A 26,964-nucleotide genomic window follows, 5' to 3' on the forward strand; every position below is an offset into this window, starting at 1 on the left:
GAGGAACTCCCCTATGAGAACAGGGTCCCAGTGTTTAGTACCAACAGTTGGGAAAAAGTTGGTAGAGGTGTACAAAATTACGTGTTGTCTCTTTCCCCTTCTTTTGTAATGCTAGAACCCAGTGGGGGCCATGCCATGAGGCTGATCAGTGGTAGGTTCAGAACTTGTGTGTACCAGGTGCTGGGGAATTTGGGCAGGAGGATAGTTTCCCATGTCCTGTTAGTAAAATTCCCAGAGGCAGCAGCTTGGCCACCGTGTGAACAGAATGCTGGACAAGATGGACCTTCGATCTGATTTAGCATGGCTGTTCTTACATTCTTAACAAACGAACTACCAAACACGGCGTGATGGTACACCGTTCACATTTTTCAACACATCTTACTATAATATCCAACTCCTCCTACATCTGGATTCTAACATACATTTATATGCATTTTAACCTAAACAGTGCATTTTCATATGTATTATGGTATATTTTTGGGGCCAACTGGACAAAAATTACAGAAAAGTAGAAATCAAAGGAGGAATGAATTGCAATCTGCATATTAGCCCAGGAAGCGTGAATCATGGGGGACTGCCTGAAATACAGGGTGAAAGAAACTTGACTATCTGTAGTAGGAGCATTGGCTGTTGCGTCTGGGTGTGTGCCTGCATACTAAAAGGACGTGTCTCAGTTGGCATTCCACACTATGATCAGCGAGTCGCCTACCTGTCTTTGTCATGTAACTGTTCCTAGTTAAAATGATATCTGGGATGGATCGTGGGGAGAATGCCATTCCTCATAGGATTCTTAAAAATATATATATTTAAGTCGCACTTCCATTTTGAGCTGTTTTGCTTTATGCTCTTTTAATAGTACATTTATGTGATTTCATAGCTTTACAAAAAATAAATTACTTCTAAATCACCCAGTTAAAGGGTGGCTTAAAAGTATAAAAGGTAGGTAGATGGGCAAGGAGAGAGGGAGGGAAGGTAATTTGTTGTTTAAAGTGCCCAGTTGGTACACAGAAGATTCAGTCTCCAGCATCTCTGAGTAGGGCTGGAAAGCGCCTGCCTGAAACGCTGGAGAGTTGCAGCCAGTTTGTGTCGACAGCGCTGGACTAGGGAGGCCAGTGGCCTGGCAGTGTACGGGTTAGATGGGTAGCTGTATTCATAGGTGATCAAATAACAGAGACATTCTGCCTTTTCTTTTAACAGAGATACGTTGAAAATTCCAACATCATGGCTTGCTACAATGAATTAATCCAGCTGGAGTTTGGAGAAGTGCAGGCACAATTTAAATTAAGGTAATTATACTTACCCAGAATATAACCAGCATTAAAATGCCAATCGTTATCAACACAGGAAGGAATGGTAACTTCTAGAGGGGATTGTTTGAAACACTGTCTTCAAAGAATGTGTGGAAGTGTTAGGTGGTCAGTTTTTACATTCATTTATTCATTTTATTCTATTCATTTTCTTCCCTTCTTAAAAATCCCAGAGCAGGTAACAGCTGTTAAAAGTTGAACAATAAAACTGCAATAAAATACTGCAAATAGTCCGTGGTGAGATTGATAGCTGCAACTAACCATTCATAGATACCTGGTTTTACCGGGCGCTTGAAATATCAATAGAGTGGCTGGCAGGCCTTGGAGGAAGGCATTCCATCTCTAGAAACCGACCACATTAAATGCAAGACTTGAAATGGAACTGCCTGCAGCGATAGCATTTCAGAACCTGCTTTTCTCAACCACTGAACCTTGAGTGGTCTCCCAGATTTTGTACCACTGTGGCTCCCATTCAGTATAGCCGAAATCCCCCTATGACCTGGGGAAGGGCAGTAAATTCCCATAGCTTGGTATTCCCTTTGATCTTGGACCCACTTTTGCCATCAGCCTTGCGCACCCCTGGAATATGGTCCAGAGGGTTTCTCTGAAACGGATCTCTGCCCTCAGGCTGAAGGAGGTTTCCCAGCCATGATGTAGCACAGTGGAGGCCCAGACTCCCCGATCCTTGTAATTCTGGCAACCATATTAGCAACGGACAAAAGGGGCTGCAGCCTCTTCTGCAACTCTTGCGAGAAGCAAGTGCCCCTCACCAAGTATTGATTGCCATGTTCTTTACGTTGTAGACCAGGAGTCTCCAAACTCTTGGGGGCAGTGAGCAAATTTGCGAGTCTGGGAAACTGCTGTGGGTACCACCACAAAATGGCTCCCAAGAGGGGTGTGGCTACTTGCATTACGGCTGCTGTGGGGGCTTTACTAAAGAGATCAAGGGGCGTGTGGCGGGGGGAGCAATGAATAGTGAGGCTAGTGGCTGGGTGGGGGGAGAAATGAAAAGGAATTGGGGTAGGTGGTAGGGGAAGGCCAAGGCTAGAGGCTGGTACAGGGGGAGAAACAGGAAAGTAAGAAGATGGGGAAAGAAACAGTGAAGCTAACAGATGGGAGCGAAGGCGAAACAGCGAAGTAGAGGGGAGAGGCTTGAGACTAGAAAAGGAGAGAAAGAAGACTGTCCTAACATTTGCCACATGCTTTATTTTTAAATAAAGAGCTCCGCCTGGCACCGTCGTCATTTGTTTTTCGGCACCAGGCCCTTTTTATTTAAACATTATTTTAATTAATTGTTAAATTATTTATTGGTTTTATTTATTGCCTGGATGTGTCCAATTTTTATATTTTTGTATTGTTGTTTATTTGTTGGAAACCGCCCCGAGGCTTATGTGAATGGAGTGGCATACAAGTATTCCAAATAAAAATAAAATAAATGAATAAAATAAAAAATGAAGCAAAAGAAATAATCATATTAAAAAGGGGGCACAAGTTGGAGAACGTTATGTGCGGCCTTGCAGATTCCCTGTGTACAAGATCCAGTTGCATATCTGCTGAGCAGGCAAAACTGGGCCCACAGGCTCGCTAGTAGACCTGAGCAACGGTCTCTGAACAGACCAGCCCAGCCTCTCTGTCACCTCCCCACCTCTGCTATTAAAATATAGATCATCCTCACAGGGTGGGTGTCCCTGTCCCTACACGTGGCGGCCAGGGATGCTCTGCAGGGATGAGGCCATCCACCCTGCCCTTTGTGAGCATCCTCTGGTGCCTCTCTCAGCCTCTTGGCTAAGGTCCATTTTGGAGAAGTTCTTGGAGCCTTCATGCCAATGGCATGACAGGCTGCAAGCAAATGGAGGGGCCCAAAGATAGGACGAGGCCAATAATGTCACAGAATAATCACTGTGGAATCTTCTGCGCTAACAGCTTCCTTCCAATGCCTTCCCTAAATTGGTGCCTTGCACATGTTTTGAAGGACAGCTGCCAGGGTCCCTGACTGTCGGCCATTCTGTGGGAGTTGAAGGGCACCAGTTTGGGGAAGGCTGAAAGTACTCATGGTGATCTCAGTTCTTCAAAGGCTGTTGCTTATGTGGCCAGAGAGCAGCACCTGTGCACAGGAGAGCGGGCATCAAGCAAACTGAGGGTTTCAGAAGCAACAACTGGGGGAGAACCTTTCAAGCCGCCAGTGAAGACTGAGCATGCTCAGTGAGGCAGGGAATGGTCACGGGGTGCTGGATGTGGAGAACTGGAGATGGAAGGGGCAAAGGAAGAGGGGGCTGGAATCCTGAGCGGGGAAGACCCACAAGCCAGACTTTTGTTGCCGGGCCCGCATGTTCCGTTTATTTATAGTTCTAGAAATGGCAGATTGTGCAACTCATACCTGGTAAGTCGCTCCATTTCCCCCTTTTATTTTCAGGGCTTGTAATTCAATATTTGCAGCACTAGAGAAAAGTCAAGAAGCCGTTGAGATTACAAGTGAAGATCATGTGATACAGGTTTGTTCTGGTCTGAGTGTGATTTGACTGTCGATCCATTCTGGAGGGAGTGAGGAACCTGTTGGCCTCCTGATTTTGGTGGAATGCAGTTCCCATCCTTCCTAGTCACTGGACATGGAGGCTGGGGCTGATGGCAGTTGTAAGTCAGAACATCTCAAGATCCACTGTTCCACGCCCCCGGCTTTGGGCAGTTTGGTTATGGTTCAGTTTTGTATGATGTGTGTGGGCTTGCCCGTGTCTACTAGGTAAAGACTGAAGCAATTCTGAATCAGAATCTATTCCTGCTTCTGAACATATTTTCCTCTGTATTTCTGAAGAAAAAATTCATTTTAGGGTGCAATTCTATGCCTGTAGATTGAAAAGTGTTAAAAGTCCTAGATCTCTCCAGCCTGTCATGCATAGAAGTGACATAGAATTTGCATTTTGGATGTAAATAAGTGAATATAGAATTTATGTTCACCGACTTGCTTAGATAAAAAAGTAAGTATTTTTGTATTTAACCCAAAGTCACAAAGACAAAATCAATGTTTATTCATTCATGTTTAATACACACACACACACACACACACACACACACACACACACACACACTGTGGATCAGCCACAGAGACACTTTGGGCTGTTTGCACTAGACAACAATCTATTATTCTGAGATTATTCTAACAACAATGTATAATAGTCAATAATATATAAAATCAAACAGAAATAATGCATTGAACAAAACAACAACAATTACCCACAGCAAGCTCAGTCTGGAGGTATAACAGCCGTACCAGATAAAATACAATATAACAGATGAGAATATAGCTTCCAAGTCACATGAGCTACTGGTTCTCCTCTATTCAGCACTAGTTAGACCCCATCTAACTTGTCTTGTTCCTTGTCTAGTTCTGGGCACCACACTTCAAGAAAAATGCAGACAAACTGGAAACAGTTTAGAGGAGGGCAAAAAGATGGTCAGAGGACTGGAAACAAGGGAGAGCTAGAAAGAACTGAGTGTGTTTAACCTTAAGAAAAGACTGAGGGATGGTATGATAACACTCTACAAATACTTGAAAGGCCAGGATCTCTTCTTAATCATCTGGGAATGCAGGGCACGGAATAATGGGCTCACGTTGCAGGAAGCCAGATTCCAGTTAGGCACTGGGGAAGATTTCCTGGCTGCTAGAGCAGTACCGCAATGGAACCAATGACTTAAGGAGGTTGTGGGCTCTCCTGCACTAGAGGCGCTCAAGAGGCAGTTGGGCAGCCATGTGTCAGGGATGTGTTAGGCAGGTGGGTCGATTTCCGCATCACCCAACAGCCAGAGCTCTCTGGGCAATTCACAACTGCACGGCATGGCTGAGCATGCTAGGGAAGGGGCAGGCCTCTCCTTGAGGATGAGCCGCTGTAGCTGGACACAAATGGAGGGGTGTTCGGGATGCCCTTCTTTTCCATGCCCTGCACTTCCAGTGGGCAGTAGGACAATAAATCTGCCTCTGGCAGATGCAATTGTGCGTTAACTTGCCCTAACCCTAACCCTTCCAGGCCCCGTCCAGCACTGATTCTGTGATTCACTGGAAACAGTTGGCTTCTGAGCAGGCTTCCATCAGGGATGTCTGAATTTCACATCTTTTTGGAGGAGGTTGGCTCAATATTTTCACAGATCTATTGAATTTCCTTATGCAGTTCATTGTGTATTTGGAGTAGGGGTAAAATTTTAAAGCAATAATTTTAGGAGTAGTACAGGAGGAAATATTTCTATGAGTTTCACAGCAAGATTTGAATTAGATGCATGTGCCTAACTTTTCTAGGTTTTCCTTAGTTTACTGGAGTACCTTTTTTTAAATTTCACAGTATGTAAATCCTGCGTTTGAGGCCATGATGGGCTATCAGAAAGGTGAATTAATAGGAAAGGAACTAACAGAAGTGCCTACCAATGAAAAAAAAGCTGATTTCCTTGACACTATTAATTCTTGCATCAAGATAGAAAAGGTAAGTATTGGTCTAATTTTGTATGTGTATTAACATTAAGAGTGCCCCAGCATGTAGTGGTGGGCTTGAACTCAATCAATTTCTCACAAAGCTAACTCTGAGGTTGTTGCATGTGGTCTCTTAGTATAGCCTGCTTTGCAAGACTGTTGTGGATAAAATGAAGTTACTGCACATGCATGTACCCAAAGTTGCCCTGAGTTCATTGAAGGATGGGAGGACAGGATTTCTGACTGAATTATCATCATCATCATCATCTTCATCATATAATGCATCTGCAATTAACTAAATGTTGACCAGGTATTAGAGGGCAAGCTTGTTCCTTCCTGGAGGCTTATGCTTTTAATAAGCATAAAGCAAAAGAAATTGAGGAAGAGAAAGGAGAGAACAAGTAAGCTTGGAGTGAACAAGTAAAAATTCACATATTTAATTTTCTAGTGAGCAGCAACAATGGCCAAAGAGCAGGAATGACCGAATCTGTCATTCTTGTGTTTTCCCATGTCTGAATTTATAAGATTTCACATTCTTTATGAAGACATTTGTGGCAGTTGACAAATTCTTACAAAAAATTGAAGGAAACCTTTTTTTTTTGGCCTTCTGCACTGGCCAAATTGAGTAGGTATAGAAGGCATAAAAGGAAGGAGTGTGTTGTACCTGCCATGTAGCGGTTAAAGATGAAAAACCTGTCAGGAGAAAAAAAGAGGTGGTGACTCTAATTTGGCACCATAAAATGATTGAATACATAGGAATTCAAACCTAACCTTTAAAAAAAATAAATACTCAAATCCTGGGGCTTGGGTAATGTTCCAGTTTCTCCCACATTTTAAATCTCAAGTTCTTTCCATCCTATGCATGAATGAATTGCAAATTTTGGTAAGCCATGTATGTTTAAAATATGATGTATTTCATCTACCTATCTAGATATATATGTATTTAAAAATGAGCTGAATGCAATTCTTCCCCATCCCTGCTGACCTTTGGCTCCACTGCCCTGATGGAGTCAAGTTTTGTTTCTATGCTCTCTGCCGCGAGTCCCTGCCTTTCTGTGGCTTTGGGGCCCATTCTGTTTTCAGACGCTTTTCTCTGCACATGTGTGTGGCACATCTGAGGCTTATTTGATAAGGCACAGTGCCACAAAAAGCTGCATTTGCGATTCACATCTGACTCAGCACGCATGCCCGCCTGGAAAATAGCTCATCTGAAATGGCACTTGGGGCTGATTCACCGATCACCTTCCCAGGGAAGGAGAAGTGCCTTCGGAGCACGGCTGGAGCTGCTGGGGAAGAGGGCAGCCCTGCCCTTGGGGCTGAGCCACTGTCGTTGGACATGGCCTGATGGGGTGTTCAGGATGCACTCCTCTTACCGCCGTCAAAGGAGAGAACGAACCCTGCCGGTGGCAGGAGCGGTGCTGAGCTTCGGTCTGAGAGCAGCAACACGTTGCCGTATCTGGCAGCACTGGACTGATGATCGGATGGCAGAGGCCTCCTCACCTCCCCTTCCTCTCAAGTGCCGGGCGAGGGAGACTTCCCAGCCCCTCCGTCTTGTCTTCCTGTCGTGGCTGCTGGTGGAAGGGGGCCCACACCAGGCCCCAGAACAGGTGGCTGTGGCCATTCCCCCCTTGTTTGTTTGTTTGTTTGTTTGTTTATAACGTTTGTGCCCCACCCTGTACATAAAAGTCTCAGGATGGTCCAACAACAAAGGCACAGCATAATATCTAAGATAAAAGCCCGACTGAAATAAAAATTAAGTCTTAAAATAATGGGAAAACAAAAAGGGCTTGGCCTGGCGCTGAAAAGAAAGTGACGGTGCCAGGCACACCCAGCCAGGGTGCCCCCGCAGAGAAGGCCCTTCTCCGGGCAGCCACTCTCCTGATCTCTTCCAGAGAGGGCTCCCGAAGAAGGACCTCCGGCCCAGCTCTTGAGGGGCAGGCAGGCACACAGGGAAGGGGACACTCCTTCAGAGCTACTTCCTTCCCGGCAGACCTGGACAATGCCTTTCTCACTAGAAGGCTTTCTTACCTTGATGCTGATGAGCCAGGCTGGTTTTAAAGTGCAAATGAAGCGTATTGCAGAAGTCGAGGAGAGAAGAAGCAGGTGAAGTCAGAGTACTGGCCATTTGAGAAAGGCGGCTTGAAGAATCTGGTTCCAGACGGAGCCTCTCTTCTCCCTACCAAGCGAAAGGAGCAAACCCTGCCTTCGGGGTGGATTTTCCTGCTTTGCTGCCAGTCACTCACAGTGCCTGACGCCTCGCCTGCTTCTTCCAAAGTGCAGCGATCCAGCGCTCTTACCTCAGAATCCGTGTCAGAATTGGAAGAAGAGGGAGGAGTGGCTTTTTTGGCCAGAACCTCAAGGGCAGCGGACTGAGCCGTAAGCCATGGGGCTGCTAAGAAAAAGTCTGTTCTGGTGAGAAAATCCACTGAACAGGTGAAGTGAGATGGGTGAACATCACACGACAGCCCCTTATCCAGGGGGAAGACAAACCAGTTGAGTCGGACTTGGCACCCCCACAAGCAGCGGGAACTGCCCTGAGGGTGGAACTACCTCCCTTTGCTTGGGAAGAAAAGAGAGGGATTCGGCTGGGAACCAGCATCTTCGCTTTCGCTGTATTTTTCTAACTCAGGGTGTCCTCGCCTTGCTGGTGTCCTTCGTTAATGGTGCCTGCACTGCCTCTCTTTTGTATCACAAAGCCAGCCTAGCTGGCTGGTTTTCACATAATCAAGACAGACCTTGAAAGCCGCTAGCCCTGCTCTGCCTGGAAATGGTGTGGGGAGGACTGACCTGTGGCATTCAGAAGGTGCACCCTCTTCACCTGAGGCCACACCTTGGGGTTAATAACGCTGGGTCCACCTCCTTCACACCCGCACGCTCACCCAGCTTTCCGGTAGTAGTTGGGACCGACCAAGTCACCGGGCCTGCCAGCCTTGGCGTTCCAGCTGCAGTGCCAGCTCCTCCTCGTCACCGGCAGTGCCAGCTCCTCGTTATCACTGCACCTGCGGCAGCTCAGCAGCTGAGTGCTTTCTGTTTCTAACGCCAGCGAACGGGCATTGTGGCCACTAATGGAAAGAAGGCTCGGCTCTCCGATCTGACCAGCAAGGGATGCAATGAGGGCCAGACACCACTCTGCTGACTTTCCAAGGGTCAGTGTTACTGTATTCTGAAGAGGAGGACAGCAAGGAGGAGGCAGTGGGAGGGCAGGAGCAGGGCAGGAGCCTTTGAATCTCCATCAAGGTCCCTCCCTGCCTGCAGGTTCCCAGGCTTTGGAAGAGATGGGGGAGGAAGGAGAGCAGTCGCCTTGCTTGGTCCCTGACAAAGGGTTGGGAGTGATGAGGTGCCCGGTTGGAGGGTTGTGCAGGTCTCACTGGCTGGCCCTCCATCAGCAGGAGCCACCCTGAGGGTAGATCCTGCAGGGTGAATCAAGGGAGGAGCTTGCAGCCTGGGCTCAGCTCTCGCTCTTGACATCAGCAGGTTATTGTTCAGCTGCTAGAGGGCTTTTAGAGGTGTACTGTTAGCTGAGAAGTACCAATAAAGATCTGCACTGCAGAGGACAGCCTGGTGCTTCGGGAGCCTAGAGCAAGACAGGAAGGGTCAGGCCCATGGGCTGCTGCCATGCTCAGAATAGCCCCTCTCCAGCCACGTTCGCACAAACGGAAAGCACGCGTCCGCAATGGGATCTGCTCGCATGAGGACAGCCTGGGCCTGCCTCGGGCAGTGAAGAAGGTTGCAGGAGCCATGTCACTGCCGTGGCCCTTGCAGAAGGGGGAGCAGGCGGGTGGTCACCGCAAAGATGTGTATGTCACAGGCTGCACGCAGCCTGTGTGAGTCAGGTGAGAAGAATGGGTGATGAAGATGATGGATGCTCGATTAAGAGGTGCCAGGTTGTTGACACAGCATTTGATGAGGATGCTACGGTGAATCACAAGCACTGCGCACATCTAGGCATTAATGCATCCAGGAGTCGATACAGCGAGGGATGAGTCATGGTGTGTGTGTGTGTGTGTGTGTGTGTGAGAGAGAGAGAGAGAGAGAGAGAGAGAGAGAGAGCTCTGATCTGGAAAGGAAATGCTTTGGTTGCCATTTGCATTTGGCCGTAAACATGAGTGGCGCAGCTCCCATGCAGGAGGACGGTCAAGTATGTCAGAGGAACAAGGGCTAACATTAGTTGTTTTTGCACTAACTGAAAGTGTATTTGAAATTGTCCTATTTTATTTTACCTACTTATGTGATGTGTAGGCTGCCCCATAACAACAAGAACAGCAGCAAAGCAGTCTCTGGGAGGTGTGCAAGATATAACAACAACCAATTGTAATACAGACCGCATATAATAAGATAAAATATAGCATTCGGATAGCAATTGATAATTGGAAGCAACAGATCCCAGAAAACATGGAGAGCCAGGGATGAAAATCAGTAAAACTAAAACAAGGTGAAATGCTACCATGTTATTGAAAAGGCTTGGAAAACAACGCACTTTTTACTGGCCAGAAGGATGCCGAAGGACACATCAGGCAGGCCTCTCTTGTGGGGTTCCGGCACAGTTGCAGGCCCACTGTCGAAAGGACACATTCATTCCTGCCGCACCCGCCTTGCGCAGAATGGATGGCCTGAGAGGAGGCGCCTGGCGCTCCGTTAGCCTCCAAGCACCAGCACCTCTGGGGAGAAATTTTGTTCCCGTCTCTGTTGCATGTGCATCCAACCTTTTTTCCTCTTGTGAGGAACCCAGATGGTGCGGTGTGCGCTTGCAGTGAACCGTCCATTAACCTGCACTTCATCTGATCTGTTGGAACATGTCCTTATAAAGGCAGAGTGTGAGGCATGGTTTGTGCCCTTATAAAAATAACCTTGAAAAAGCGTGTGTGGAAGAGATTCTGCTTCCTCTGAAAAGCAGGGGCAAAATGTTTGCCTGAGCAGAATTCTTTGAAATGGACTGCTTCTTCCAGGGCATGGCGTGGCATCACGTGAAGTCAAGGAGGATCTGGGCCCAGGTGACAATCTTAAATAATGGTCTGTGAAGTCTGGAATGCATATGACAACAACGGAGAGGCACTGCTGTCATTATTAATACTGTTATTATTAATAATATAATATACACTTATAAAATAGCTAAATGCTATCTATATTAAAATATATAATACATGAGTACAGACCATCGAAGCAACTGCTGCATAGAAAGCCCATCATGTTCCTTTAAATGCCTGGAAGTAGGGGAAATTCTTGACCTGGCACCAGGAAGAGGACCATGAGGGCACTAGGCAGGTCTCTACGGGAGAGCATTGCACAGCTCCAGGGCCACCCCTGAAAAGCCCCTGCCCTCGCTGCCATCTTCTGTGAGGCTTCCTTGCAAGATGGTCTCGGAGGAAGGTCTCGGAGGCTGATCATGGTGTGTGGGTGAGATAATGAGAATGAACAAACGTATCCCGCTTACGCATCAATATCCTGGATCCTTTGCTTAATAACCTGTTTTGCTTGGGCACTAAGCATACATAAGTAACTGCCGGGGAAAAGCCTCAAGTAAGGCTTCTTGTCCCCAGCAGTTCTGGGGCCACCGGGACTTCTGCCTCTCCCGAGGCAAAATAAGTGCAAGGAGAATGGAATTGGCAGAATGCAGAAGGATACTATGAACCCAAGAGGTGACGTGTTTTAAGACATCTCTTTAAGGCGTCACAGAGACGTCTCTGTGCTGTTATGCAGAATGTTGTTCTTACTTGATCTTGAATCCCACCCGCAGGAATGGCAAGGAACATACTACACCAAAAAGAAAAATGGGGAAAGCATACAGCAAAATGTGAAGATAATACCTGTCATTGGACAGGGAGGGTAAGCCTTGAAATCACTCTGTGCTGTCAGTACGTGACTTAGGATCAATTCTGCATTTAAAAGAAAACTGAGCCATGTATATGGAGAGTTGCCCACAATTCTTTCTTCTGAAATAAATGAAAGTCATCATGATGAACGGGGCCTCCACGGACTGGGTGAGGTTTTCTACTCTCTTCCCAAGGCTCTGGCACCTGCTTTCCTGCCCTTGCTGCCCCTCTGTTCTTAATCTCCCAGCTTTCCTTTTCTAATCAAACCGCAGTCCCACAGAGATCCAAGCAGGTGGCCGTGTCCGCATTGTTAAAGCATAGCACACAACCTGCAGCCCTTGATCTACAGATGATGGGTTGAGATCTCTGGCAGAAGCAACCTGTCCCTTCTGCCAATCCACTGAGGGAGAGAAAGCAGGAAGAGGGAACAGGGAATGGGAAAATTGGTGGCCCACCTACCTTTGGCTGTGTGCTGGCCCTGTTCTGTGCTGGCGTGTGGCCCCCGAGAAATTTGCTAGGAGGGAATGCAGCCCATGAGAAAAAGAAGCAGCTTACATCATACACAGTAATAGAGACCTCAGTTCTCCAGACAGTTCTCCCCTAAAGTTCTCCATCTTTATTTAGCCAGAAGAGCACCAACCATGTGGAAGAGGGAGGCTCACGATTCTCAGAAGTTCCAAAAGTCTTTCTAACAACAAATCCGTGGGGCAGGCAAGGGGCAGAACTCCAGAACAGCACGTTGAGGATTTACTGAGTATGCTATGTCAGCTCAGAGAGGCTAACCAGCCATTGGAGGAACACTGGGGACCCGGTCAGAAAGGAAATGGAATGGCGTGTCTGGAATCCTGACTAGAAGGACTCTGTACTGCAGCACTTTGTTGCAGACTCCCCTGGTTTTGTCTTAACTTCATTCTACTTCCCTTGAAATAAGTAGGATGTTTTTTTCCTTCGATGTTCAGAGTACTTATGAGCCCTGCAGAAATCTTCCTCTTTTTTCTTTGTTTACAAGACGCATCATCCTGTCTCAGACTTTAGAGATCAGGGACTTAGCTGAAGCAGACACAGAACCGAGGAAGTAGGGTGGCCACACAGAAATGGTCAAAATAGAGATAACATGTCACCAAAAGTGCAGTGGGGAGGGATCGCAGTTTGCAAAAAATCTGCACATGCCAATTGACGAAATGAGATAAAAAATTAGAGTTAACTATTATAATGTCAATAGAAATGCAGAACGTGGCACCTTGGTGCCAGATGCTACCTGTTCTGGGCATCAGTTTTTGCTGCCCTGCTTGGTTAAACTGGAATTGGTCAGGGCAGCCCTTCCAAAAGAGGAATGTCTTCTGCAAAAGCAAATACAAGGCCATCCAACTGGGAAGCTGCCTTACAGCATGTCAGAGCTTTGATCCCTCTAGCCCAGTGTGGTCGATGCTGATTAGTGTCTCCATTCCAGCAACATTTTTTCCAACATACTTGGCCTTACGGGGTGCTTCTGCAAGCAAAGCTTGTGCTCTGCCATTGAGCCTTGGCCCCTTCCCTGCACAAGCAGCACAGGCAGCCGAGGAGCGGTGCCCTGACCAGCAGCGGCCTTCCAGCAGCTGGGCAGACTGGCTTTCCTTGCTACCAAAGCTCCTTTGACCAGGGGTGCCAAGGGCCGGACTGTGGACCTGTGACAAGGCGTGCCTGTGTTGGCCCTCCTCCTGAATTATGCCAGAGGTCAGCCGCAGAAGGCATCCTTGATCGATGGCGGCCTCCCAGTTGCCAACCTGTAAATAAAAGAAGGGTGTTTCATCAGCATCGGGTTTATTAATAGCCTGCAGACTTTGGCACAGCATTTTGCAAGATCCAAAGGGCAGGTTTTCACACACGAAGCCAAATTTTTTTAAAAAAAATAAAAAGTGACGGCTGGCTCAGGGATTCCTTGGCCTTTCTGCCCCTCTTCACCCCTGCAGCTTGCTTGCTCCCCAGCCTCTCGTCCGGGCTGAGACGATGGGAGAGAGCAGTGGCGGATGCCCCGGCCTCGTTGCTGGCCCTGCCTGTCGTGCGAGCAAGCGGCTGCAATGGTGAGGAGGCAGATGGGGAGCACGAGCAGCGGGTGACGTGGCAGTGGGGAGGCAGGGGCCGAAGGCGCTCCCACCGGGGGTGTCTGGCACAAGGGGCCAGCCCAGGGTGAGAGACACAACTGGAATGCTTGTGCAACCTGGTGAACTCACAGTGCCCGGCTACATATTACTTAGGAATTAGGAAAAGAGATCCCACCCGAGCAGAATCAAAGCTGAACTTGGTGCAGACAAAAATACGTTATGGTGCATTGTTCTGCTTTGTTTTCCTACAGAAGAATTAGACACTATGTGTCGCTTAGTAGACCCTGCAATGACAACAATAAGGTAGGCAGAAAAAAGTGCGTGCCATGCACACAGAAGGGGGTGCATTCCAGGGTGAACCTCGCGTTCTGGCTAATTCTGTGTTTTGCTTCCATTGGTTTGCAGGCTGAAAGGGTTTGCGAACGTGTCCAAGCTGAATCCCAAACAGGTAGGATACTGCAGACCTGTAGGAGGAAAGCTGCTCATACTTGAAGAATAATTCAGCTTATTGCCATCTGACATGTATCAGTAATTGTGTTTTACAATGCATATCCCCCGTATCAGATTCTAGAAATACAATTATTCTTGGTCAGGGTGGGTGACCTCCAGGGATCGGCTGGACACATTGCCTGGCCCCCCGTTCCTGCCTGCCCCGCTGCCATACCACAAACATTCGCCCGATCGTTTCCTTTGAAAAGGTCCTTTTATGTTGCCACAGAGCAGAAATGCGCCAGTTTCCCCCCCCCCCCCCAAAGGGGGCTCCCCCCGCATTCTGGCGCCCTGCTGGGGCACGTGGAGGCTGCAAAGGGCTGGGGTGGCGAACCCGCACAGAGCTCACAAGTGGCATGCAAGCTGTCCAGCCCTGCATGTATTTCACAAAAATAATTAAACATGACACAGAAATAGAAGTTCGGATTTTTAAAAAAATAGAAAAGCATTTCCACTTTCATCACGGGCAAGGTGACCAAGGGGTGCCAAATGCCGGGTGTAATTGCTCGACTTGCTTCATCCCAAGATTCAAAGCACCTTTCACGTGCACTCACTTGTTCACGAATAGCCATGGTTCACGGTGGGTTGCCGTGTTGTGCAGACCTAGTGCACGTGCCTGGTTTTCACCAGCCAGCCGCCTTGAGAACCCATGGCTTGTTTTAGGGTAGTTGAGACCTCTGGTGGTTCGCTGGGTGACTTTGCCGTGGGCGCTCAGGAGTGGCTGCAGGCGGAGCAGCGAAGCCCAGGGCAGCGGCCCAGCAAATGAAGTGCTGCTGCAGAGGCACTGGGGGCGCCTGCCGGAGACCGTTGGAAGGCGGAGGGGGAACAAGGAGGGAAGCAGGCCGAGTGCGCCCCATGGTCCCCTCGCTCCCCCAACAGGCAGCCAGCCCACTTCATGCATTCGCAGGGTGGCTTAACACCCTGTGCAAACCGTCCCGTGCAGTCACTCTTTTTCTCTGTCTCTTTCCCTTTTGCACCCCCCTCACAAACATGCATACATACACAGGCACGCATGCGTGTGCTCACACAGTCCATCACAGTGATCTTTGTAACAGCCCTGTGGAGCAGTCCAGTATGCCCAGAATGCAGATACAGGCAAAGAAAATAGAAACTGCTGTACATACTGCCTGATTAGTTGATTGCTAGTTCCTTCATTTTAATTGAGAATGGTTTGGGCATGTGGTTTGCAAAATGCTTTTAATTGAGATGCCTTATATACTCTTTTTAAATGCCTGAACCACAAACACTTTGTATTGTATGTAGCAAACCACTTTGTGGTATCTTTTTCAGATAGAATCAAGTGGTCTATAAATTGATCAAAAAACACAGAAATATGCCGAGTCAGATAACCTGTCCTGCGTGTTTGCTCTGACTGCTCAGAGGCTGAACATGGTCCCTGCCCCCCACTTTTAATCTGGGGCCTCCTACTTGCAAAGCACTTGGCCATGGTGGTCCCTCCTTTTTGGTTTTTGCAGAGGTCAGTCTCTAACATTTTCCTTCACAAGGACTCAGAGCTCTTATGCCACAAGTGCTTTGAGCGATATTTTGTAAAGTTCATACCCAAGACCTCTAGATGCCGCGCTACCATGCCAGTTCACATGCTACGCACGTGAAGTGGGCATCATACTATTCCTGAGGATGGAGGCTGTGCCCTCCGCACCTGCCATCGCACACACCCCTGTTTGTTTGTTTGTTTGTTTGTTTATTAGAACATTTCTATGCCGCCCCTTGCCGAAGCCTCGGGGCGGCTTACAACACAATAAAATGCAATAAAATACAAAAATAACAATATAAAATTAAAATTAACAATATAAAATAAATATAAAATATAAAAGAAGTCACCCTGGCCAGATAAATAAGCAAATATTGTTAACAATTAAAATGGCGTTTAAATAAAAAGGTCTGTTCTGACCGCCAGATGCCCACGTGTTAGCACATCATCTGCAGGGAAGAGGTGCATGCATGAGTTTGCATAGCTACCCGGCCAATACCTATGTGCGAAGGCTCTCCAGGGTCGCCATCCAGGGTAACCTGGCAGAGTTGGAATGCATGCCCAATTCCGGGAGTGGGGCCAGGGGGGGCCACTCTCCGATAATCCTGGCATGCCTCCTTCTTTTTTACCGCATTTCTTAGGAAGCAGTGACAAGAAGACCACAGTGAAAAGCCCAGATTACGCAGTGCAAGAGAAAGCAATAATATTTGCATAGCAATAAAGTGGTATTCTGGCAGGGAGACTAAATAAATGGAAAGCTCTCTGCCCCAGGCAGCTGTGTTTCAAAGCTGGCAACCTTGAATATTTAATAGGTATGTAGGAGAAGGCGATGCTGATTTCATTTTCTGTTCCTAAGGAGCAGTTGTGGATGCAGCTGCCTCACTCTGGATTTTAATATGTCAAGGGCAATGTCTGAGTTTTATCCTGGCTGGAATGAGGCTGTGCTCATGGCAGTTGAGGGTGATGGTGGTTGTACTCCAGCAGATGAGAACAGAACCAGGCCAGGGCAGATGGCACATGAAGAGCACCAAAGCGATCAAACCAGGCGGTTGACTGCAATGCAACGTGCAGAGTGGCCAGAACAATCAGCTTTGCAGGCCAAGGCCTGGCCGAGTACAAAAATATTGTGGAAACAGGATTGGCCAGCTCCCCTTGGCAAGAAGTTCCAAAGCCTTCGTGCAGCCACCAGGAAGGCTCTGTGGCTTGTGAAAAGGGGAGCATGGTTTCTCGCAGGTGTAATAACAACCCAACACCCTTGTCTCTACAGATATCCAGAGTTGCAGGCACAAGGACAGGAGGAAAGGCTCCTTAGACGTCAGATCAACCACCTCTCGGGGCAGTGATGGTACGTTGTGTTACTCTGCATCTGCATGCCCCAGCCATTCCTGTTGGAAGGAGCTGACAGTGTCACCTTGAGAGAGGAAGGGGCTGGATAGGGATGTGTGAGGGATCTGGCAGTGGGGTGAAAATCTGACGGATGTGATTCGGCCAGGTGCCTCCTGAATTTTGGCTTGTTAGCACTGCAGTGGTGCAAGTCAAGCCCACTTGTAAGACTTTCATAATCTGCATATCTTAATTGTTAGTAGAATTTGTGCAAATAAACACCCCAAAACCACTTGCCTTAGTGTAATTTGTACAGAATCAGCCAGTTTGCACCCAATGTAGTTTGCACAAATTGCGAATTGCACTTACCAAACGGGAGCCGGTGTGGCGTGGTGGCTAGAGTGTTGGACAAGGATGCAGGAGATCCGGGTTCTAGTCCCCTCTTGGCTCTCTGGGTGACTTTGGACCGTCACTGATTCTCAGCCTAACCTGCCTTGCGAGGATAAGATTGAGAGGAGGAGGAGGAAGAGGAGGAGGAGGAGGAGGATTATGCTAGCCTCCATGAGTGCATTGAAGGAAAAAAGGCAGGAATGAATCTAATGAAATAATAGTCATTCTGATAGACCAAGGATGCTTCCAACCCTTCTTCCTGCCTCATTCATGGAATTTTAGAGGGGAACAAGCAACATCTTCCAAGGATAGCCCTTCCATCTTTTCCTACCTCTTCTGTCTCCTTTCTTCCTTACCAGAAAAAAATCTTTTAAAAAGAAAAGACAGAGTAGCTGCCCTCCACCTGGGAATACCATCCACTGATTTCATTCAATTTTCTCCCGCTTAGGCAGTTCACAAAGAAGGCATTCATCTATGGCCAGGATACATTCCATGACTATCGAAGCACCGATTACTAAGGTAAGACGTCACAGTCTGACGTCATTTTGATCCAGTCCCAGTGATTTTCTAAGGGGTTCCAGTGTCCCATTGTAAAGCTACCATGCTCTTCCGTGGTTCTCACTTGCGTGCATGTGCCTGCAAAGGAGAATGTCCCATTTATTGTGCCAAATGGCTTGTTCTTAGGTCACTGGCATCACTACTTCAGTATCCGTACCTTGTAGACTATCAGCTAGTTCAGATGTAATAGGGAGCTATGGTTTCTCACAATGGGAGCAAGACCACAGGATCTTTAGGTTTGCTTGTTCCCCCTTCCTCTTCTCTCTCCTCTTTCATATGTCAGAGAAGACTGGAAATATCTGCTTTTGATTTTAAATCAACCACAGTTCCATGTGATGTTCAAGCTCAGTAAACTGTGGTCAGTCACAAACACTGAGTTTAATCTACCTCCCTGGGTTGTTGTAAGGATAAATGAGAGAGAGAACCATGCACCTCACCCTGAGTTTCCCATGTAAGATATACATGCAGTAGATGAGGATGATGATGTTAAACCAGCTTTCCCCAACCTGGGACTCTCCAGGTGAGTTTGGACTACAACTCCCAGCATCCCCTGGGAGTTATAGTCCAGCATGTCTAGGAAGAATCAGGTTGCGGAGGGCTGTGCTAAACTGCCCAGTCAGTGGCCTTAGTTTGACAGAACACCAAACATGGAACCAAGCCACAGATTTTCTGTGCTCATTCTCTTCCTTTTCTCTGGCACAACCATGAGGAGGAGACCAAAAGCTTTTTGCTTCCATTTTGAGTTAACTGAAGTCTGGGATTCCATCCTAACCCTCAGCCATAGTTAATCTTAATAATGGTTTGATGAAATATGCTAGCTTCATAAAAAAAAGGTTTGGGATATTTTCTTGTTGTAGTAAACTACAGTTAAGACTAACCACGGTCTGCCCAGTTCTGATATCATGCTAAACTGTGGTTAAATGAAAATGGAGAAAATAAAGTTTCTGATTTTGCCTTAACAAGGCCAGAAGAGGAAAGGGCAAGGCAGAGTGGTTGAGTCCAAGGCACCATGGTTTAGCATTATGTCCAAATGACATTGCCATAGACAGTAATGAGCTCTGCTTAGTACAGATCTGAATAATGCAGCTTCTTCTGTTCCTGAGGTTTTGATAATAAACTACACTTCAACTTCTGGAATTACTCCTTGGAACGTATTAGCTCTGAGTGTATATTCATGTTCCACACACCTTCAGATGGAACACTCCTGCATGGGTAGCGATGGAGAGAATATTTGGAGGCAGGCAAAAATCCCAGATCATTCTCACGCCGGGTGAACTTACAGTTCAACAAGGTGGTTGAGAGCTGGAGGGGTTCTTTCAGCCCAATAGCCCAGTTGCCGTTGTGCTCAAAAATGCAACCAGGAGAAATGTAGCCGTGTCCTTGGGGACATTCCTGGGAAGAAACGGTTAGAATGTACAGGTTTCTCTCTTTCAATCTAGGTAATAAATATTATCAACGCTGCACAAGAAAGTAGTCCAATGCCGGTTGCTGAAGCGTTAGACAGAGTCCTTGAGATCCTGCGTACCACAGAGTTATACTCTCCACAGCTTGGGACGAAGGATGAAGACCCACATACAAGCGACCTTGTGGGAGGCTTGATGACGGTAGGTTTGATCACAGAATTTTAGAGTTGAAGGGAAGCTTGGCAGTTAATCTTCCCCATGGTCTCCAACACGGTACCCATGCAACCGTTGCAATACCACCCATGAGACCCCCCAAAGTATCCACTACGCTCTTGACTCCATGCCCCCTTCAAAATGTATTCTTCAAAATAAAATACATTGAGAAGTATTTCAGCTGTACGTTCTTATTCCATTTTTGAACCTGCTGCCAGTCAGCTGTCCAGTGGGCAGAAAAAGACCAGACAAGTTGCCTTCCGGCCCCACCCAGTTTTCTTCCACATCTGCAGATGTCTCCAACCTTTATTGCTATGTCCTTTACATTCCTAGCCTTCTTTCCTTCTCTCTGTAGCCCTCGGTTTGCTTTTTGTCCCCCTTTCACCCTGTATCTTGCTGTTTCTCTCTACTCCCAGCATCTAGACTTGGTATTTCTAGTGCCACCTTTTTTGCTTTGCTCTTTCCCTGCCAGTGCTTGTTCCTTTCTCTCCCATCCCAGTCCCTTCTTGTTCGACACACACACACACACACACACACACACACACACACACAACACATGTACGCACACGTGTGCACACACACACACACAGACAGCATTTTTTCCAGGAGCAGAGGAGGATGTAGGAGTGCCAGGTGGGGAATGGAGCAGTTGACAGTGGATTTCAAGTAGGAAAAACGGATTTATTTATTTATTTGATTTTTATCCCACCCCATTAGCCATAAGGCTTCCTGGGGAGGTTACTAGTAAAAATACTTGTAAAAAAATACTTCTTTAGTTTTGCTGCTGGATGCAATTTCTTTTGTTTGGGACTGGAGAAAGTCCGTGCGTGGATGCATGCATGGAATGAACAGAGCAATCCTATGAAGGATTCCCACTGAATTTCACGTAAGCATGCATAAGGCTACAGCCTGAAATTGGTATTATATTAGGGTTTGTATTGTATTGTTTCAATATCAAGCAATCAAATATGTGGACTGGCTTTGGAGTTCAGCCCTTAGCTCTGGTTTTACTCAGTTGCTTGAGGAGTTACTTGCCTTCTGACTGGCTGTGCTTCCATGGCAGCTGCTACATGACTAGCCCGAGCCTTCAGCCAGCCTGTGGCCCCCCAGCTTCTGTCTGCCCATAAATCAACAGAACGCCATCACGCTTTCTTCAGGGCCAGTGGAACATGGTCTGATAGACTTTGGAGTCCTGCTATTTCCAGCTGTGGGTTCTGCATAATCTTTGCTGCTTTGCATTGCAGCCACTTTCTTGAACATCTGGAACATAAAATATTTTTTAAAAGTCTCAGTCATCCTCCATTTAACATTCTAATCCTTTCTTAAACAGGATGGTCTACGAAGATTATCAGGGAATGAGTATATCTTATCAGCAAAACGTAAGTATACAGTTTGTTCACCTGACCTTCTACTATTTAAGTATGGATAATTAGAGATGATTAGAAAAAGAGCTTATGTAAAATTTTGTGCAGTTATCACAATACATAACAGTCAAGAACCAGATAATGTTAGTACAAAGAACCTATGGATAGATTCAGTTTGAAAAAAGGTCCTGATAAATTGCTGATGCTTTTATTAACTGAACCATTTGACATTTTCTAAGCTTTGTGTAGAGATGGGAGGATAAGACAGTCCCTTCCTGCAAGCATGCAGTCTAATAGGCATGATACAAAAGGAAAGAGAGCTGGGGAGGGAAAAGGAAGATAAACAAATGCAGGCAAAATTTGTGGAGTTAGTGTGAGCATTGCGTAACTTTTTATTTATATTCTGCCCTTTCTTCTCTTGTGAGGAACCCAAGGTGGCTTACATAGCTCCATTTCCTCCGCACAGCAGCCTTGTGAGGGAGGTTGGGTTGAAAGGCAGTGACTGGCCCAAAGTCACCCAGTCAGCTCCATGGCCAGGTGGGGACTAGAACCCGGATCTCCTTGGTCCCCGGTCCAACACATGAACAACCAGCCCTTACTGGCTCTCTCCCTGCAGCAGCTGTTGATCTGGACCGGTGGGCCTCCTGGCCTTTTGCACTTTATAAGGCAGGGGTGTGGAGCCTCTTTCAGTCCAGGGACCAAATTCAGCTTGGGTGGCCCTCCTGGAAGCCATATTCCAGTGGTGGACTGGGCCCAAGGCAGAGAGAGCAGGGCCAAAATACCAGCAGATTTTATCTTAAAGAACTCACCACCAGTAACTGAAACCTTAGGAAATGCCTTTCGGGATGGGAAGGAAGCACAAAAGCCAAGAAACTAGCAACATGAGCGGGAAGGGCCATGTCCAAATGTGGAACTCCAGAGGCCAGGTTACAATTCTGCTCCTAGTTTATAAAGATAGAACCTGGCAGCCAATAGCTCTATGGAGATGGAGAAAGCTGGAGCGTGTTTCCCTTCAATTCTAGCCCCTAGACAATGGGCTGTTCAAGAGGCCTGTTCTTTCTAGCAAGGAAGGAAGTGGGTAGTTGGTTCCTGGGGCAATGAGGGGGAATACAAGCAGCTTTACTGCCCCAGGTGGGTCCAGGCTGAGTGGAGTCTTACTGGATGTGGTTGCTGCTGGCAGGGTGTGCGGCTGCTAGCCTGGCCTGGTTGCTCGGCCAGTGGCAGAATGCATTTCTAATTATGCTCTCTGCGTGCCTTTCTTTTCTAGAAACCCATCAGGTTCCAGGAAGTCTGATCTCACCCATCTCCCTTAACGACATACCGCCAAGGATAGCACAAGCAATGGAGAACGAAGAATGCTGGGACTTCAACATCTTCGAACTGGAAGCAGCGACCCATAAAAGGTTGGTTAGGAAGAAGCAACAACACAAAGGACGGCACCTGTGAAAAGCAGCCAAGAGTTGCATGACAAAGAGTTTTTATTCCATCTTTCCTCCTGAAGACTTGTCTTCCTCTCAGCTTCCTTGTGAGGAGGATTGGGTTGGGAGAGGGCAGCAGGCTGAAGAGGAGATGCCAGTTACCTTTATGACCATTTTGTGAACAAAACCTGAATATTAGGAGGAGTAATTCTAAACTGGGTTATTAACTGTAAATAAGTGATCTGGAACAAACAAAACAACTGATCTTTGGAGTGTTTCAAAAGTCCCGGTTAGTGATGTGATTGTCCACCTGTGCAGAATCCTGTGCTCCAGCTGGTGTCTCCCTATCTTATCCAAACTGGTGATAAGAATAATATGCTCAATAACGTACAGTGAGTGTTTAAAACAACAGGATAACCTATACTCAAGGAATGATTATGGGTTCCGTGTAGGTAGTCACTGAACCATGGGTTATTGATGAAACATGGGGTAACTTGTGGTCTGAACACAGCTGCTTTAACAAACCATGGTTTGTTAACCATTGACAGCAACCCATGGTTTGTTACTGGATTGAGAATTGTGCATTGTCTTTGGTTAAAAACGGTTTGTTAGCCAAACTAACCACATTTCAACAACAGCCCACAGTTCAAAAACAACCCACCTGAATGCAACCCTTCATTGTGGCCTATTAGGCTGTTTGAACCCTCTGTGTTGCCCTATACACCTACCACCTGAAGGAGGCATTCTCACTCTCCCTACTGGTAGGACAGGTCTTGGCCCCGGGCTGTCATTGCAGTAGCCAAAGTTTACATTCAGGCCACCAGTAGCAAATGCTTCTTTTATGCTTTAATTTGCGAATGCTTTTCTTGTTGCAAACCGATTAAATTTTATCTCAGGGTTTTTTTCTTTTTGTTGTTTTAGTCTGTCTTAATACCTCAAGACTTTTTGTTGTTTTAGTCTGGCTTAATGGCTCAAGTCTTAATGGCTCAAGACTAGGTTATGTGAATGTTATCTGAAGGAGCGCCTTCAGTTGTGATCCAGTCTGTATGCTAAGATCTGCCTCAGTGTTCTGCTTCAGGGATCAAGTGTCAACCTTAAGCCTGATTAGATGTTATGCAGAAGGGACACACACTTCCAGTGGTGGCCTCAAAACTGTGAACATCCCTTCCAGTTGGCATTTAAGCAGGCCTGTCTGCTGCTTTTCATTCAAACCATGCATTGTTTGTGTGTCAGAGAAGCTGTTTAGAGAACCTAAATATTTTGATGGTTCTGCTGCACCTTACTTCTCTTTGCACATTGCTTTGCAAACCCTAACCCTAAAAATAGCCTTAAAATTCTAGAAAGACAGACAGACAGACAGACAGACAGACAGACAGACAGACAGACAGACAGACAGACAGCAGTTAAAACAAGGGTGCGGTAAGAGTGTGGTGTCATTTGCAAGTTGTTGTAGTTTTGCTTCCATCGCAGTCACTTTGGAGGAAAAACTAATTGCTTTCTGTTCCCCTCCAGGCCTTTAGTTTATCTTGGTCTGAAAATGTTTGCCCGCTTTCGGATCTGCGAGTTCCTTAATTGCTCAGAGTCGACTCTGCGATCATGGTTGCAGGTCATTGAAGCCAATTACCACTCATCCAACTCCTATCATAACTCAACCCACTCTGCTGATGTGCTGCACGCCACAGCCTATTTCCTTTCTAAAGAAAGGGTAAAAGTAAGTTCAGCCTCACAGGGAAAGAAGGGTGCATTTGTCCATCTCCACACAGTTGCCCATGTGTCCATGCACACCAGCGTCCTCTCTCCGGACAGGTCGGGACCAGTTCACACGCCATGATGAGTATGGTGTCTTCCCAGCCGGGGGTGGCTTGGACCCAGTGGCAGGGGTCCCAGACCATGCGCAAATCACTCGGGCCGGGCTCCACATGCTGGGAGAGCACCACACGGGATGGCCGGAAGCCTACGGTGCTTTGCCATTCATTCCAGAACTGGTGCAAGACCAGCCTAGGATCCTAACCTCTCCCCAGACCATCATTTCTCCTCCTCTGTTTTTCCCAGCAAACTCTGGATCCCATCGATGAAGTTGCTGCACTAATTGCTGCCACCGTGCACGACGTGGATCACCCGGGGAGAACAAATTCCTTCCTGTGCAATGCAGGGAGTGAGCTTGCCATTTTGTACAACGACATTGCGGTGTTGGAGAGCCATCATGCGGCCTTGGCCTTCCAGATCACCACCCGGGATGATAAATGCAATATTTTTAAAAACATGGAGAGGTAATTTTAAAAAAATAGTGATATCTGCCATGATGAAACTACGTTCTCTACAGCTCTTAAAGGAATTAAGAAAAAAGATGCATGGAAATAATAGTAGTGAGAGAGTTTTACTGTCTGCGGGTGTGATATTCTAAGGCTGGATTCAAATGGAGAGAAAAGACGTGGACTTTTGAGGATTGCACCACTTCCTAATGGCTAAATGTGAATGACGGTAACTATGATTTGGTAACAGGAGACCACGATTTGTGAATCTGTGCTTAGCCCAAAGGCTTGAGCAATACAAGCAGGAGGCCCCTGGCAAAACAGCCGAAGTGGGTAGAAAGTAGATTCTGAAATGTTTTGGTCATCAGCTTCCAGCATTCCTGATCACTGGCCATTCAGACCAGGCCTTCTGGGAGTTGAAGTCCCACACGTTTGGGGATCTGCCTTCCTCCCACCTCTGTTCTATTGTGTTCCCCCATTTGCCAGTGCTCTCGCTCCCTTCGAATTCTTCCATCCTCTCCCAGCTTTAATAAATTAGCTGCAAATCTAAGCAGGTGAGAAATCAAACAAAATTGTTAATTAATCAGAAGGGGGCAATTTTAAATGCTCAAAGCAAATTTTAATTGGCAGTGCTCATGGCTGCTTGCTGTTCTGAGTCTGTTTTGGTTCTGCTGGGCTTTCGCAGTAGAGAAGGCAGGCCTGACTTCTATTGAAGAGTTGCAGCATTCGTTTATCAAATTTTCATACTCGCATCAATTTCGCAACAGCAAAAAACCAAGCAAATCTATCTGCAAGTCAACATAATGTATAAATCTATTTATGCTCACACCTGCTGCCCAGTTTTTTTTCTAACGGCAGAGGGATTAATAAACTAAATGTTATTGAAATCATTGACAGTAGTAAAAAAATGAAAAGAAAGTAGTGCTTTCCTTTCCCAGTTTTTTCGCAGCCGCTCCACTGCACTCAGCCAGCCTTGGGAGAGTCGTTCCACGTGTTCTCCTCTTTCCCTTCTGTGCACAGGAATGAATACCGAACACTCCGGCAAGCCATTATCGACATGGTCCTGGCCACCGAAATGACCAAGCATTTTGAGCATGTCAACAAGTTTGTCAACAGCATCAACAAGCCATTGGCTGCCCTTGAAGAGAATGGGGTAAGAGGTCCTCCGAGGAAGCAGAAGGGAAATGAAAGCAGTGGACGGATGTCAATTGCTTATTTAGGAAGTAATCACCTTTAATATGTCAGGCTTGCAGGCTTTTGATCCAGGAGCAAAATTTAGCAGTGCAGTATTTCCCCCCACTTTTTTTCAACCATTTGATTAAAAAGTAACAGCTTTCAAAGAAGTGTTTGGAGGAAAAGAAAAATTCAGGTAGATCTGCTGGGTGGGGTTCAGTGGGCCTTACTTACCTTTCTTATAAGGTGGCCAAGGAGCGGGTGCCAGTGTCCTGCTTTTCGCTGTGCACTCCTCCCTCTGGCAGCCTGTGGGCTCCCCGCTTTTTAATTAAAGCGCAAGGGAAGGCATCAAAGGGAATTCCTGTCCCGGGATCTTTTTCTGATCAGGATGTGTCGGCATCCAGGGAGTCTGCAGAGCAGGGGAAGGATGTTCAACGGACAGACTGAGCTCACCCAGTCCTCCCCACCTCCCTCCCCGTAATGATAAGCCCAGCTCAAGAACACCACCAGAAATGGTGGCTGAGCCGCTGCTGCAGACGGCACTTCACAAACAGGCTGCCGTCCCCAGGAATGGTGAGCCCCGTTCTGAGAGACTTCAGGGGACTTCCTCCTCCTCTGGAAAAAATGATGAAATAATGTTTCCCACTTCTTTGCCAGCAAACAGGGTGGAAAATGTAGAGAGGGCATTTGCACACAGCTGTAGAACAAGGCCGTAGGTGAACCTGGAAGAGCCTCCGATTCCAGCCCACGCACGTGAGTGGTGCAGTGTAGGCTCTCAGCATGGAAAGCAGGCTTCAGGTCCTCCTTGGCCACGGGAACGACAGCCGCTTTGAGCCAGACAGCTCTCCTTAGCCAAAGCTCCGGCCTCTCTACATAAAGGGGCTCAACACGCCGGTCTGCTGAGGGCTCTCCCGTTTCCACCGCGAGAGACTTCTCAGCAAAGCGGCTGTTTTCAGCTTCTGTGAGTGCTGGTGGGGAGCAGCAAACACTGAAGGTGAGCTTTGATTCTCCTGTCTTGGTGTGTGGTGATCCTAACCAGAATCAGGGCCATGCACACTTACTGTAGTGTAACAATAAAAGGAAATAAAGTTACACACTGTGCAAGGAATATAATGAGTAATTTGACCCTGATGGTGCAGAATACTAGGTCTGTTCCTACAATTTTGTTATCCATTCACATGTATATCATTCTGTGTCCCCACAAGCAGCTGAGAAAATAATTTTAACATCTGGGCTTT

The 26,964-nt window shown here is 47.0% G+C and overlaps 1 protein-coding gene across 1 annotated transcript in view; it reads left to right on the forward strand.

The window, feature by feature from the left end:
* The window catches only part of PDE8A (phosphodiesterase 8A), a 140,632-nt gene that overhangs the window by 107,427 nt on the left and 6,241 nt on the right, over positions 1–26,964 (forward strand). The window contains exons 6-19 of the mRNA XM_044438954.1: positions 1,198–1,286; positions 3,721–3,799; positions 5,636–5,773; positions 11,495–11,583; positions 13,903–13,954; positions 14,057–14,099; positions 16,900–16,977; positions 17,794–17,864; positions 19,343–19,507; positions 20,850–20,898; positions 22,151–22,286; positions 23,814–24,012; positions 24,354–24,571; positions 25,574–25,706. Of these exons, the coding sequence (XP_044294889.1) occupies positions 1,198–1,286; positions 3,721–3,799; positions 5,636–5,773; positions 11,495–11,583; positions 13,903–13,954; positions 14,057–14,099; positions 16,900–16,977; positions 17,794–17,864; positions 19,343–19,507; positions 20,850–20,898; positions 22,151–22,286; positions 23,814–24,012; positions 24,354–24,571; positions 25,574–25,706 (1,539 nt within the window). The remainder of the gene's footprint in view (positions 1–1,197; positions 1,287–3,720; positions 3,800–5,635; positions 5,774–11,494; positions 11,584–13,902; positions 13,955–14,056; positions 14,100–16,899; positions 16,978–17,793; positions 17,865–19,342; positions 19,508–20,849; positions 20,899–22,150; positions 22,287–23,813; positions 24,013–24,353; positions 24,572–25,573; positions 25,707–26,964) is intronic.

This window comes from Varanus komodoensis, unplaced genomic scaffold (genome assembly GCF_004798865.1).
Source record: "Varanus komodoensis strain SLA01 unplaced genomic scaffold, ASM479886v1 scaffold33, whole genome shotgun sequence".
In the NCBI taxonomy this organism is placed as follows: Eukaryota; Metazoa; Chordata; class Lepidosauria; order Squamata; family Varanidae; genus Varanus; species Varanus komodoensis.